Source organism: Dunckerocampus dactyliophorus, chromosome 4 (genome assembly GCF_027744805.1).
Source record: "Dunckerocampus dactyliophorus isolate RoL2022-P2 chromosome 4, RoL_Ddac_1.1, whole genome shotgun sequence".
NCBI classification, from domain to species: Eukaryota; Metazoa; Chordata; class Actinopteri; order Syngnathiformes; family Syngnathidae; genus Dunckerocampus; species Dunckerocampus dactyliophorus.
The window spans coordinates 2,419,386-2,434,847 of NC_072822.1; the positions used below are offsets into that span (position 1 = coordinate 2,419,386).

A 15,462-nucleotide genomic window follows, 5' to 3' on the forward strand; every position below is an offset into this window, starting at 1 on the left:
ATATTATGAGAACAGTCATAAATTTACAAGAAAAAAGTCAGAAATTTACGAGAAAAGTCATAGTCAATTTACGAGAAAAAAGTTGTAGTATTACTAGAATAAAGTTGTAAATTTACGAGAAAAAAATCATAAATTTGCGAGAAAAAGCTGTAAATATGAGAAAAAAATCTGAATATTAGAATAAAGCTGTAAATGTACAAGAAAAAAACTCATAAATTTACGAGAATAAAGCTGTAAATGTATGAGAAAAAAGTCGTACATTTAAGAGAAAAATGACGAGAATAGTCGGAAATTTAAAAGAAAAAAGTCAGAATATTGCGAGAATAAAGTTGTAAATTTACAAGAAAAAAAGTCGTAAATTTACAAGAATAAAGTCGTACATTTATGAGAAAAATGACGTAATATGAGGAAAAAGTCATAAATTTACGAGAATAAAGTCGTACATTTACAAGAAAAAGTCATAATATTACAAGAAAAAAGTCGGAATATTACGAGAATAAAGTCTAAAATTTACGAGAAAAAAATAGTAAAATTTACGACAGTAAAGTCGTACATTTATGAGAAAAAAGTCGGAATTTGACAAGAATAAAGTCGTAAATTAATGAGAAAAATGACATAACATTATGAGAATAGCTGGAAATGTACAAGAAAAAGTCGTAAATTTACGAAAATAAAGTTGTAAAATTATGAGGACAAAGTCGTACATTTACGAGAAAAAGTCATAATATTATGAGAAAAATGTCACATTTTGAGAATAAAGTCAAAATTTATAAGAAAAAAGTCGTAAATTTACGAGAAAAAAAATCATAAATTTACGAGAATAAAGTCTTAAATGTACAAGAAAAAATTCGTAATATTACGAGAATAATGTCGTAACATTACGTGTCATTGTGTCACATGTGTCAGAGGGAAAATAGAGCATAGGTCTTCAGGAAGCAAGGAAACTTTCCTCTTGCTTCAGGCAAGCTTTTATTTATAACTTTTATTTATAATTAACTACTGTACTTTATTCTCGTAAATTTATGACTTTATTATCAAAATCGCAGATTTGTTTTTTCAATGTAAAATTAATAACACAAAAATCTGAAATAAGAGCCGACCATGACAGGTGAATTTCTGCAAAACAAAACAAAACAAAACAAAACAGGTCAGGAAAACGGGCCATGTCCAGGGAAAAGAGGGCATTTGGTCACCCTGAATGTAATGTAACGGGCCCTGACTTCCTTCCCGTGTTTACCCGTGGCCGCACTGTCGTGTACCAGGCCCGTCTAGTCGCATCAAGCAATTAGCACCACTAATCCACTTGTGCCTCGCTGCCTCCATTGCAGGGACTGACAGACCAGAGCGGCTTTGGCAAACAGCAGCACAGTGCGGCCAGCTTGCACACGAGAGGCCACGTTCCTTTTTTGAGGGGTTTTTTGTTTGTCTTTGTTTTGCTTCCTCCAAGCGTGATGGTGACCCTGAAGCTTCTGACCTGATCTTCTCTCCGTGGAGGATGACGCATTGCAAGTGTCCTACCAGACGCTCCATGGACGTGGTGACTGGATAGGACGGCGAGCACGTAAGTAGACTGTGATAATGTTTCTAAGCCTATCCGCTCTTTTATTGGATGAATAGAATTACCTCTGCCAGGGAGGTTATATTTTTGCCCGTTTGTGTTCAAAATCACTTGAAAAGTTCTCAGTGGATTGGACGAAATTTTCAGGAATTGTCCGAAATGGGATATGGAAGAACTGATTCAGTTTTGCCATCTGGATCCCGGATCCGGGGGGGGGGGGGCTCAATACAGGACAAGTTTCCAACAGGTTCTGCAAAATTCCAGATAATGGAATCATTCCGGATGCTGTGATCCAGAATATGAACAAGTAAGGGAGCTTTGGAATTTTCATCATAGGAAGACAACAAAGGAAGCTCTAAACATGCAACAAACACCATGATACAGCATAACCAAGACACCGTGGAATCTGGATCTGTTGTATCTTCTAAAGCTATGGAGCTCGACCACGAAGAACACCGCCGTTACGGAAAATGCCATTTTTGTGAATAACTACTGAACTAATATTGATATCATAATGAATCCAATTGCTCATGGTATGTTTTCATGGTCAGTGAGTCTAAATATGAAGATAAAATAAATGTAGGACTCCTATTTCTGCTGTAAATCACAACATGGGGGACTGTGGCGCTTGGCGGAGGTCTGCGCTCTCCATGACAGTAATAATCTCTGTACATTGCAGGTGCATGCTGTTGGAGTGCTTAGCGCGAGCCTTCTTCAAAACGAACCTGCTGCATTTATTTAGGGCAGTGACAAGAGGTTAGAAGTGAGCCAGCAATAAACAGGATTAAGCACAGTCGATTGACTCTCATCGGAGGAGTTAAAAGTGGCAGACGTTGCTGTAAAATAAGTGGATAATATGATAGCAGGCGTCCCGATACTTTTGTCCGGTGATGTTTTTGTTTGTTTGTTTTGAGCAGCAACAGTCATGGGATGTGGCGTCACAAAGTCCCACCCGTTCCAAAAGCATTCCGTGAAAGGTAAGCGTGTCACACTATCCAACCACGAGTGGGTACATTGTCTTGTCACGTGGTGGCACTGCTTTGCTTAATACACAGCTTTTTCCACGTGACCCCATGCAATAATACATGTACGCCTTTGACGGACACAAATCTAATGTGACCTTCCCTCATGAATGAATTTCTGTTCTTCTTCCTGTTCTTCTCTTGGCAGCCGTCACATGTAAGACATCTGTTTTCTCTTTTGTTGTTGTGTTGTTAAAGTACAGGCACAGCGCAAAGCGCAAGCACAGCACAGAGGTTATGTTTTTGCTGGCGTTTATCTGTCATTTAGCCTTCCCGGTACATTCTTCTATCATGCTAGGTGTTGGCATGCTAATGTTAGCATGCTAACGTTAGCCTACTAGCATTTTTAGCTATTTTCATGGGTAGACACATATGTAAACACTTAGCACTATCATCAGGTGTTAGCATTGCTAGCATGTTAACATTAGCATAACAGCATTTATAGACATTTTCATAGATCAACACTTATATAAAGACTTTGCATTATCATGCTAGGCGTTAGCATGCTAATGTTAGTACATTAGCATTGCTAGCATGCCAACATTAGAGTAACATTTTTAGCCATTTTCATAGCTAGACACTTATACAAAGACTTAGCACTATCATGCTAGGTGTTAGCATTCTAACGTTAGCATGTTAGCATTGCTAGCATGCTAACATTAGGATAGCATTTTTATCCATTTTCATAGCAATACACTTATATAAACATGTAGCACTGTTATGCTACATCTAAATATGTAAATAAAATGAACATAGGACTAGTATTTATGGTGTAAATCACAGTATGGGGGGATACAGTCAACACCTGCAGATTTCATACTGTTGAATTGACAGTAAAATTAATAATAAATTTAAAAAAATAATAATTATTATTATTTTTTATTTTATTTTTTGTCTGCCAAAATATATAGAAAAAATACATTTCAAAATTTTTAAAAAAGGGATTTTTTTCCCCTGTTTGGATTAATTCATTAATAATTGTGTCATTAACAAACAGTAAACAAACTTATTTACATTTCTATTGATTTTCAATTTTTGGGTATCAGAAATTTGCCACAACAATTGAATACAAAAATGACTGTAGCTGAATGTATTGTAGCTGTAAATGTGTCAGAACCCAAAGCATCTGCAGCCAGTGGGGAGTTACTACTTGTTGTTGTTGTCCTTGAGGACTATTAAAAGGAGAAAGATGAATAATATTTCCTGATGGTGTGTTTTTGTTGCAGCCATAAGGGCGGCCATCCTGATCCAGCAGTGGTACCGTCAGTATGTGGCCCGCATGGAGATGAGGCGGAGGTACACCTGGCACATCTTCCAGTCCATCGAATACTCAGGAGAGCAGGCTCAGATCAAGGTGAGAAGCAGTCAGCGAGCAGGTGGCATGCTGGAATCTGCAAAGATGATGACGGCGTTATTTTGTATTTGCAGCTTTACAACTTCCTGGGCTACCTCATGGACAACTTCACACCGTCCAGCAATGAGCGTGAGCTTTCCACAGCACAGCGTGTTGGCTCTTGATGCCGCGCCCCTCCGGAAAGTTCACTTTATTGACATGTCCTTCCAGGAAACTTGATCTCGCACATCTTCAGGGAGAACGAGGTGTGTCGGGACGCGGAGTGGGAGCGCTACTTCTGCTACAAGAACATCGAGGTGCCCGAGATCTACTCGGGACCTCACCTGTGCTTCCCTCTGACTGTGGAGCAGGCCGTCAGCATGGTGGAGGCGTTCAGGAACAAGAAAGTAAGCATTTCAGTCTCATGTGGCTTGAAATCCTTGTGACGCATTCAGAGTTGGAGAAAAACATGCCAGCGTTAAACCAGGGTGGGCAAACATTTGACTCGCGGCCCACGTTGGCCTAAAAAATGTCAACAACTAAGCGCTAAACACAGCACGTAACTTCAAACTGTTATTTCCAAATGCCCGCAAGGCATGCTGGGTAGTCCAGCTGTAGCAACAATATGAACTATGACCAATAACACATTGGATACCAAGAGCATGCTAACTCCTCCTTGTTTACTTCTCTGACGACCTCCTCGGCATATTCTGCAATCCAGCAAAAATGCGACAAACGCGGCCAAACGTTGGGAGAAAGAGTGCCACAAGCTACCCAGCATGCCTTGCGGTGTTCTTTTGGCACGGGTCTGGTGCGTAGTTATTCGTATTTTAGACTATTTTGGAGCCACATTAGCGCTGCAAGCCATGTTGCCGCCACACTTTGCAGGTTAAAGGTTTAAAAACGAAATGCGGAAATGCCCGGTGGGCGGGATTAAGACACTTGGTGAGCCTGGTGTGGCCCGCAGGCCGCAGTTTGACCATCCCTGCCAATGTAAAAACTTGTTATTTATGTTATTTTTTTGGGTGCAATAATGATTTAGAGTGCATGAGAAAGTGGAAAGGAAAACAGAGCCGTCTTTGACTACATGGCGTACCTTTTGTAGACCACGCTGGCGCCGATGGCTGAACGTCATAGTCCGATTTTGCACAAAAGGCAACATTCAAGCAGCATTTTGCAGTATTTTCAGGTGGACAGGAATGGAAACGCGCACATCGCCTGCTTGACGCTTGTCTCTCTCCCCGTAGCAGCTGCACTCGCGCTACGTCCTGCAGCTCCTCCTGGAGACGTGGAAGCTGCTGCGCATGTTGCCCAACATCAGCCGCATCTCCACCTGCCACAGCAAAGAAATCACCATTTGTGGTAGGTTGCTTGATGTAGCGGGGGGGTTTCATACGTCGCTAGGTAGACTTGGTCACGCTCAATCACAACGGCCCCCCATGGGTCAATGACCTGGTATCCAGCATTGGACACCTGCCCCTGATGCAGCGTCACTGCATGCTGTCGTTGATCATTTTCTTTTGTCTGCAGGCGATTTGCACGGGCAGCTGGAAGACCTGCTGCTGGTCTTCTACAAGGTTAGCTCTCTTCTACCTCGCAGGTTTTCAAACAATTATGATCTAAACGAAACGAGACCCTGGGGTCCCAACCTGAGATGTAACTAACCCCTAATGCGGTGTTTTGGGCCACTGCTGCTGTTTTACTCCACAGAACGGAATGCCGTCCTTGGAGAAACCCTACGTGTTTAACGGAGACTTTGTGGACCGAGGCAAAGACTCCATCGAGATACTCCTCATCCTCTTTGCTTTTCTGCTCGTCTATCCGACCGAGGTCCACCTGAACAGAGGCAACCACGAGGACCACATCATCAACCTGAGGTGCAAACAAACGGACTAGAATGGCACTCGGCAGGACGCAGACCTCCGCCGAGGCTCAAGTCTTACTTGTCAACGTCTGTGTTCGCTGGTTAAAGAAACGGCTTTAATTGCTTTTATAGGGTCCTTCCTGGGCCCCTGCATCATAGGAAAATAGTTAGCATCAATATTAATAGTGCAGGAAAACATCTAATCTTAACAACCAATAAAGAGTATTCTATGATTGGTATATATAATTATATACTGTATACTATGAATATCCATCCATCTTCTACGCTTATCACTAATTTATGACTAACGGTCTTACTCAGGTGGTGCATTACTATTGTTGCTTAGTAAATAACAACTTAAATGCACATATTTGTATACATTTATGTATTTATTGTAGGTGTGTTTCCCAGCAGTGAAGTGCACCATACCTAATATTAAAAAAATAACTATTATATGTATGTATGTATGTATGTATATATATATATATATATATATAAAAATAATCAATTAATAAGTCCAAAGCGTGCGGTATAGAGTTAAATAAAATGGTGACTAAATAGGGATTCAAAGCAGGGCCGCAGCTAACACTTATTTTCTTCGTCGATTACACGAACTGTGGCGGTTTCGTGGATGACTAAGGAGAGTAAGCGGTAGACATCAGGGAATATTTAGTTGTGGATTAACCGGATAATCAATTAATTGTATGTTAAACCGAACAGGTTTGAGCCTGAAGCTTCACCCCCAACACGTATTCCTGACCCTTGTGTGAGCGTGATGCTAATCCTGCTAACAAGCAAACAGCAGGGACGCTAACGTGTGTCATGGCGGTAGAGTTACGACAAATGACTGACTTCCTGTCTCGCTGACTCTTGCAGGTACGGCTTCACGAAGGAAGTGTTGAATAAATACAAGGTAGGTGCGTGCTGAACGAGACCAAAGGAAACGTCATCCCTTCTATTTGTGAGCTACAAATTAAAAATACTAACCTCGGCGTCCCGCATACACCGATATAGACCACCGTCACTCCTCCTCGCTACTAAGAAGATTGAAGCGCTTTCATTTAGATTCCTGCAGGACATCTGATGTGTGGGGCAGGACACACACTGGGACACTAAAAAACATTAAGAATTTTAGAATTAGAGTTAAAAATATGTATTTATTTATTTTTTAAAAATGTATTATATCTTAATTCATTTCATATTTATGATTCATATTTTTTCTGGATTTAAAAAAATAGGTTTGACTGTTGTTTCAATAAGAATATATATGTATATATATATATATATATTAAAATGATAGGTTCTGAAGAAAGTGCAGTATAAAAATAGGGCAATGTAGAAAAAGGACCAACGGATGGTTGATAGACTAAAGTCCCTTCTTTGCAGATGCACGGCAAACGGATACTGAAGCTGCTCCAGAAGATCTTCAGCTGGTTGCCATTAGCGACGGTGATTGACCAGAAGGTTTTGGTCCTACATGGTGGGATCTCTGACACCACAGACCTCAGCGTCCTGGTTAAAGTGGACCGACACAATGTGAGCAAATTATGTCAAATGTGTTAAAGAAGTATACGCCACGTCGACCTGGATTTTTTTTTTCTACAGTACGTATCAGCGCTGAGGCCACCAAAGAAGAAGTACCAGAGCTCTTCCGCGACATCCATCGACTCGGACATGGATGACGATTTGGGCAACCACAGGCTCTTCCACCGCCGAGCTTCCCTCACGTGTCCTAAACCTCTGGGCCGCCGGGACAGCTTCCTAAACCGCTCCCTGCAGGACTTCTCCGATCGGCTCAAGAGCAACGTGGAGGACGAGCTGAAGCTGTGCCAGCAGCGAGCGACTCTTTTCACCATGGGGAACAACCGAGTGGAGAAAGGAGAGGACGCTTCCTTTGACTCGGTCATTAGCGACAATGCCAAGGAAGAGTGGAAGCAGGTGAGTGTAGGAGGGGGAAGGACTTTGGCCCCAAGCTGTCACAGCAACGTCATTTGGAACCACGTCTTGACCTCAGACCACTGGGCTGGGTCCCAGTGAACTACAGCAGCCGGGAGTCAGTAATCAACCGTCAAAATCAGCGCTTGGTGCCTGTGCGGCCCTTCAGATGCAGGCGCTAATCCATACGTCATTAATCCCTCAGCTAAATCTTCTTTACCAGCTCTCCGTCATCACCTTTAAGTCGAAGCTGTAAGAGTTGGCTGTCTGATCTGCTTCATGTTCAAACATGCGCCACGGCATGAGGTCAGTCAGGGGCAGCGCTAGCAGTGGTCAGAGAAACGATTCGGCAACATGTCCGACGTACATTTTCCACTATCAGTCTATAGGGTTAGGGTTAGTGGATTAGGGGTTTGGGTTTAGAGGGTTAGAGGTTAGAAGTTAGGGTTAGGGTTACAGGGTTAGGGGTTAAGGTTAGGGTAAGGCGTTAGGGTTTATGGTATAACTGTATATCTGTTTGGTGATTCAAGATCAGCTGTGGATCTCCCACAAGTCACCATAACTTATCTGAGTGGGTTAGCAAGATCCCAGTTAGGCAGTGGCTTCAAGTGAATGAATATGCCCTGTGTGTTAGCCATCATAGACTAGTTACGTTGCCAAAGGAATCATTTCCAGAGCTGTGGTTTATCAGGGACCGGGGATGGCCCCAGACATATACAGGATCGTGACCTCCAGGGACATCCTGTTGGCATTTTGAAGCATCGGCCAGGAATCGAACCAACAAAAGGGAGAAACGTTTGCCACATCAATGAGGCCCAGATCATTTTCTGACAACAATAACCCTGTGGTGCAATTACAACATTATAGGTCCAAGAAGGGAGCCCTGTGGAATTCCACACATCCATCCATCTTCTTCCGCTGATCCAAGGTTGGGTCGCGGGGGCAGCAGCCTAAGCAGGGAAGCCCAGACTTCCCTCTCCCCAGTTACTCCATCCAGCTCCTCCTGGCAGACCCTGAGGCATTCCCACACCAGCTGAGGGACATTGTCTCTCCAACGTATCCTGGGTGTTCCCTGAGACCTCCTACCGGTCAGACGTGCCCTGAACACCTCGCCAGGGAGGCATCCTGACCAGATGCTCGAGCCACCTCATGTAGCTCCTCTCAATGCAGAGGAGGAGTTTCTCCCGGTTAACGGTGCTTCTATCCATCGCTAATGGAAAGCCCAGCCACCCTATGGAGAAAACGACCGCTTGTACCTGAGATCTTGTCCTTTCGGTCACTACCTAAAGCTCGTGACCACAGGTGAGGGTAAGAACGAAGATCGACCGATGAATTGAGAGCTTTGCTTTCCCTCTTCACCACAACGACCGGTGCGGAGTCTGAAATTCCACACATGAAACGTGAAAAGGTTGCCCGACACAAAGGCAACAGGATGCATCCTTCAAAGCAACCCTGAGGAATTCTGCAGTGAAGCAACCATGACAGGGCTCCTTTTTAAACAATTAACAAGACACCAGATCGTCCACCTGCTGTGGAAAGCCCAGATGTCACCCTCGTTTGAGAAGGGGATAGGCCCAACTCCACCCACACTCCTTAAACACGGAAAGGTTGCGGTTTACAGCACGGGCCCTACAAAGAACTCCACATGTACTGTTCCTCCTTAACCCAGCGTGAAAACTCTTGTGTGCTACCAGATCCTGGATCTGCTGTGGAGTGACCCCATGTCGCAGGACGGCTGCATACCTAACGAGCTGAGGGGCGGCGGTTGCTACTGGGGTCCGGACATCACCGATGACTTCCTGAGCAAACATAACCTGCAGCTCATCATCCGCTCACACGAGTGCAAGCAGGACGGTTACGAGTTCTGTCACAATCGCAAGGTCCTCACGCTCTTCTCAGCCTCGAATTACTACGACGTGGGAAGCAACCGAGGGGCGTACGTGAAGCTCGGACCCGACCTCGTGCCTTATGTGGTTCAGTATCAGGCCAGTAGCATGACAAGAGAGCTGACCGTGCGTCAAAGGTACATCCCAGATTGGTTTCACGCTCTTCTTTGACTTTGCTCGTTTTGTCCAAGCTCAAAAGCTTTTGTTGTGTTGTTCCATTGTCGGCAGCGTGGGCCAAACCGAGCGCTCTGCCCTCAAAGTCCTTCGGGAGCAGCTGTTTTCCCACAAGTCAGACCTCATTTGTGCCTTTAAAAGTTTGGACAGTGAGAACACAGGTGAGTCTCACCGACCTCCTCTCCAGGGATCAGGTTCTACTTCTCCGGTGTGGTCATTAAAAAGACAAGTCTGAGTATTACATAAAGGACGCCGCCAGGCTGCCAAGAAATCTGAGTATTTGAGCACTTTGAACTGAGAGTCATAATCCTTCCAGATAAAAAAAATGGTGGAAACGATCCAAAATCCAGCCCATGTACAGTTTCACAGAAACCACTTTTTAATGGGTTGACATTAAGAGTCCTGCTTGACCGGATAAAGTTAATTCTTTACAAACATGAATTTAGCAGGGTGCATTAGCACGGTGATTCTTAGCATAGCGACCTTTAGCTTGTATTAAAGGGAAAACTGCACTTTTTAAATTTTATTTTGCGCATGTGTTACAATTTCCCTCCAATGCGGAACCTTCTGCTCGCTACGCTCCTCTACGCTCTCTCACTTCCTCCTTCCTGTCATGTGTGATCCATGCCGAGCTCTTATCAAATGCACTTCTGCCACCTTGTGGCCGTTTTTATGGCTTAAAAGTGCTCTGAAGAGCATCATCACTTTTTAATTGTAATAATAATGACGGAAACGTGCTACCTACCTTCCCCCATCACTGAATGAATGTCTCTGAAGGTGTTAGCATCTAGCATAGCAAGGTTGTGACTAGCAAAATAGCCTTCGTGCATGTAAACATGTTAGCAGGGTTCTCGTTCGCACAGCAGCTTCCACCATGGAATGAATGCTACTGGCTGTTAGCAGAGTGGCGCCTAGCATGGCAGCATCTGCTTATAGGTGGGCTACATTATTTTTTTTTCTAAAATTGCTTTAGTACGGTTGTTTTGATCCCAAACATCAACCATTTGGATGATAGCTTTCTTAAAAATTCTGAGAAACCAGCGGATGCTACAGTCAACGAGCTCCTTATCAGTACTCGTGTCTACTAGGTCTGGTTTGCCTGAACGACTGGGCGGCTGCGGTGGAGAGCGTGATGCGTCTGGGTCTTCCTTGGAGGATGCTTAGCTGTCAGCTGGTCGGCGCTAAGACCGGCGACGGCCTCATCGACTACCACGAGTGGTTCAACGAGCTCGCCATCAAGGGAGCCGACGCTGACGTAAGAGAACGCCATCAGCTGTAGCTAAACGCTGCGTGTGTTTCCCCCGCATTTCCACGTTTCTTGTGACTCGTCTGCCCGCAGCACATCGACCAGTGTCTGCTGGAGACGCTGTACCGCCATCGCTCCACGCTGGAGACCATCTTCAGGATCGTCGATACGGACAACTCGGGTAAAAGTGAACGGTTTGGGGTTCTATGCTCATCATCGCGCGTCACCTGTGGCTGTGGTGTCGGCATCATGTGACGACATTCCGCCCGTTAATCTGCTCTTTCGTGCCACAGAGGCCTCATCGGCAGCAGAAGGTGACGTCCTCGGGAATTAAGAGCAATGAGATTAGCCCACTGATCGACTCGCCGCCAGCGGGACTTTCCCCGCCCCGGCCTTTTTCGTTTCGTTTTCTACCAGTTTTTAACGACCTTTGTTGTACAAATTCATTCATTTGTGGGCTTGAACAAAACATTTATTAAAACATCAAAATAACACTTTTTTAAAGTAACAAATATACTGTCAACTCAATAAAACAAATGTTTTAAAAATATTTACATAATCGTTCATTTTCAGCTAAAGTTAAGTTAAAAAACAGAACTGATTTAACATTTTTGAAAAATATTCCAATAAGAATAAGAATGAACATAAGATGTATGGTTTGTGGTACTGTTAGAACCCAGCATCATTTCTGGGCAAATTCATACATTTCTTGGACTTGAACAAGACAATCTTTAAGTATTTATTTTTTTTAAAGGAACACCTATACTGGATGTAAAATATTTTTAAAATATTTAAAAAATCATTCATTTTCAGTAGAATGAAGTTAATACAAATAAATACATATACAAATATAGACAATCATTAAAATATAAAACTTAAAAAAAAAAGAACAAATATACTTCATGTAAAATACACATTATTTTAAAAGTATTTAAATCAAATTAATTATTTTGTGAACTTGAACAAAACAGTTCTTATAACATAAAAAATAATTGTACTTTTTTTTTAAATATAAAAAAAAGATGTTTTTTAAAAAAGAACAACGCTAATGGTTGATTTTCCAGCTAAGCTAAGCTGCAGTGTGTCCACGCTTGAACTCTGATCTCTGATCAAATGAATGACTAGCGCATCAAAATGACACGCCGGTAAAACCTACACATGTATCATATTGTGCTTATCTGAATTATTATTAATCATGTTAACAATGGTTTCACTTTCCTAATTAGTTGTTCGAGTGAATGTAGTCAAATGTCCATCTTTTCCAGACATCGCCAACTAGTGGCCGGCTTGCACATGACAGCCTTTTCAGACTTGTTGTTGAAAACGTAAACAAAGTGTTAACCTGTGCTTCAGGCTTCATCACCATGGAGGACTTCCGTCAGACGTGGAAGCTGCTGAGCGTCTACCTGAAGATGGAGATCACGGACGAGGCCATCTCCGACCTGGCCGTCGCCATCGACAGCAACCACGACGGCAGCATCGACATCGACGAGTTCATGGAGGCCTTCCGCCTCACCGACAAGAAGAGTCGGCTGGAGCGGGGCCGCAGCATGTTCATGGGCACGGCCACCGACCTCACCGCCCTGGATGAGGACCCCAACATTTGACCTCTGCGGGGAGGAGAAGACGCACAAACGACCCACTTTCAGAGCACCTTTGGGCTGCTTAGCAGGCTCGGTGGAGCGCATCAGGACTTGTTCCTCTCCGGTGTTGTAGCTGGAGCTCCCTCTGCTGGATGTGGTAGGACACTGCCTTCTTTAGCAACCCAAAAAATGACTTCTGATATCTGCACCTTTATCCGGATCCTCACCAAAATGTCAGCACTTCTTCTGCACCACACCGATCGATTTAACAGGTTTTGCGTAATCCAGCTAAGTAAAAAAAATGTGAAGGCAAGCAAATGAACAGCTCGACAATATTTTTAATTTTTTAAATTAATTTATCAATGATTCTATTTTCACTCAAACAAACTTGATATGCCTGCCTCAAACTTGATATCAGTTTTACAAATGTACTTGCTTACTTGCTGATCAAAAATAACAGTGGAAAAACTCAACTAAAAATGACCTTATACACCCACCTTAGGGGAAAACTGCACTTTTGGGGGGGAATTTTGCATCCACAATCCTTAGGTGAAACATGAACACATATTTTTTTCCCTTTTCTGGGCGTTCTAGCGCAAGAAAACTAATTAGCATGAGCCAGCGAACATAGCACGTCATGGGGGGCACCTACCACCCTCTCAAAAACATCAAACATTTGATCGCTTTACATACAGTGGTGCGAAAAAGTGTCTGAGTTCTTATTTTTTTGCATGTTTGTCACACTTAAATGTTTCAGATCATCAAACAAATGTAAATATTAGTCAATGACAACACAAAATGCAGTTTTTAAATGAATTTTTTTATTATTAAGGGAGAAAAAAATCCAAAGCTACATGTCCCTGTGGGAAAAAGTGATTGCCCCCTAAAGCTAATAAGTGGTTGGGCCCCCCTTAGCAGCAACAACTGCAATCAAGTGTTTTAGAGGAATTTTGGTGCACTCATCTTTGCAGAATTGTTGTCATTCAGCCACATTGGAGGATTTTCCTTTTTAAGGTCATGTCACAGCATCTCAATAGGATTCAGGTCAGGACTTGGACTAGACCACTCCAAAGTCTTCATCCATTCAGAGGTGGACTTGCTGGTGTGTTTTGGATCATTGTCCTGCTGCAGAACCCAAGTTGCTTTCAGCTTGAGGTCACCAACAGATGGCCGGACATTCTCCTTCAGCAGCAAGACTTCCAGGTGCTGAAGCAGCAAAACAGCCCCAGACCATCACACTACTGTACCACCACCATATTTTACTGTCGCTATGATGTTTTTCTGAAATGCGGCATTACTTTTACGGCAGATGTAATGGGACACACACCTTCCAATAAGGTTCAGACCACAGAGTATTTTCCCAAAGGTCTTGGGGATCATCAAGATGTTTTTTGGCAAAATTGAGACGAGCCTTAATGTTCTTTTTGTTCAGCAGTGGTTTTGGTCTTGAAACTCCGATTTTGCCCAGTGTCTTTCTTATGGTGGAGTCATGAACACTGACCTTAACTGAGGCAAGTGAGGCCTGCGGTTCTTTGGATGTTGATGATTTAAAACATTACCCAAGCTTCTTTCCTCGGCGTACTGATTTGACATAGCCCACAGGAGCTAACGCTACTTCCGTCAACAATGGCAGCACAGAAACAGCGACCGCACTTCCGATGTCCGCTCTCATTGGCATGGCTGTGTCTTGTGCTCCAGTCCTCAGGTAAAAATGCCAAACACTGATGCTGTTTTATTTTATTTTTTCAGGGCGTTTTCTACGTAATAGGTGCCTCCCACGATGTGCAATGTTAGCTTGCTCATGCTAACTCGTTTTCTCGTTAGAACGCACAAGGGTTGTGGATGATGGGCAAAATTCCTGAAAAATGCAGTTTTCCTTTAAGATGCAGTACGACGCATCCTAATATGAAAATAAAAAAACACAAAAGAGACAAACGTTTTGATTTAGCAAAGTTTGAACAGCTAATGATTGATGCACTGTAGCGTTGTAGTCATCTTGTGTATTTACTTTCATTTGCTTTATGAATGGTTGCTTATGAATTCAACATTAGCTATACACAGCAATGAAGATCGTACTGTACATTTTATGTTTTATTTCCTGACAAATGAGTGAAAATGTTCAGCGTTTATCCTGTTTTGAAAACGTCTGTGTTAAAGAAGCACACAGATGCTAAACATGAAGTCAATGCACAAATGAGCTGCCACTAAATGTTGCTTGTGCCTTAAAACGCTGTTATAAAGTCAGTGCCATCCTTGATCAGAAGAGAAATGGATTTGTTTGTGATGTATTCAACGCTGACATGACTTGTGTTTGCTAGTTCAACCCTCTCCAAGCCGAATTTGTTCCATTAGGATGACTAATAAATGACCCAATAAATGTACTTGTGCTTGGTGCGTCACACCGAGGGGAAAAATGTTTAAAACATCTCAATTCTAAATACAAATGTACCATTTCGTTAGTGCTCCTTGATTTACATTGTTTTTTTCATGTATATACAAATGTGTGCGGCAGAGCAACGAGACAAGGGTTAAAAAACGTCAGCATGTTGGGTGGAAATGAGAGGTTCGCCGCTGAAACCACAGCAAGCAATGTCTCAGACTCACCACCAGGGGGCGGAAAAGCCCAACTATCACCAGCTAAGATGCAACTTTGCCACTTAGATATTTTGTAAAGCAACACATGCTAAGAGGTTATACTGTACAGTATACTGTATACTGTATTTCAAGCAAAAACTGCATCTCAGCTTTGTGATATACAGGCACGTGAAAAAGTCCATTATTAGTATCACTTTTGGTTATGCCCCCCCCCCCCATTTTTGCTGTTTTAACTTTCCATATATTTCAACATTCTTCTTAAATAA

The 15,462-nt window shown here is 42.9% G+C and overlaps 1 protein-coding gene and 1 long non-coding RNA gene across 4 annotated transcripts; one reads left to right on the forward strand and one right to left on the reverse strand.

The window, feature by feature from the left end:
* Positions 1-1,322: 1,322 nt before the first annotated feature.
* Positions 1,323-15,071, forward strand: ppef2a (protein phosphatase with EF-hand domain 2a). 3 transcript variants are annotated; one of them, XM_054774304.1, is made up of 16 exons: positions 1,323-1,561; positions 2,476-2,737; positions 3,807-3,934; positions 4,009-4,063; positions 4,145-4,320; positions 5,161-5,275; positions 5,444-5,490; positions 5,624-5,790; positions 6,654-6,690; positions 7,164-7,313; positions 7,383-7,715; positions 9,407-9,735; positions 9,827-9,933; positions 10,861-11,027; positions 11,112-11,199; positions 12,372-15,071. In XM_054774304.1, exons 3-16 carry the CDS (start codon positions 3,860-3,862, stop codon positions 12,623-12,625), a joined length of 2,100 nt encoding a protein of 699 aa, XP_054630279.1. In that variant the 5' UTR covers positions 1,323-1,561; positions 2,476-2,737; positions 3,807-3,859; the 3' UTR covers positions 12,626-15,071. The 3 variants fall into 3 exon arrangements, with proteins under 3 accessions (XP_054630279.1, XP_054630281.1, XP_054630280.1); XM_054774306.1 differs by having other exon boundaries at positions 5,164-5,275; XM_054774305.1 differs by having other exon boundaries at positions 1,323-2,737.
* On the reverse strand, positions 3,342-6,842 carry LOC129180153 (uncharacterized). The gene is made up of 3 exons (XR_008570102.1): positions 6,765-6,842; positions 5,010-5,246; positions 3,342-3,971 (listed from the first exon to the last, which is right to left on the reverse strand). It is a non-coding gene; the product is annotated as an uncharacterized LOC129180153 (long non-coding RNA).
* Positions 15,072-15,462: the final 391 nt, after the last annotated feature.

Excerpts from the sequence above, each read along its gene's own strand:
- ppef2a (XM_054774305.1), top strand. The coding sequence starts at position 3,860 with ATGGAGATGAGGCGGAGGTACACCTGGCACATCTTCCAGTCCATCGAA. Across the intron at positions 5,276-5,443 it reads CAAAGAAATCACCATTTGTG|GCGATTTGCACGGGCAGCTG; the intron begins GTAGGTTGCTTG and ends TTTTGTCTGCAG. Across the intron at positions 11,200-12,371 it reads CGTCGATACGGACAACTCGG|GCTTCATCACCATGGAGGAC; the intron begins GTAAAAGTGAAC and ends CCTGTGCTTCAG.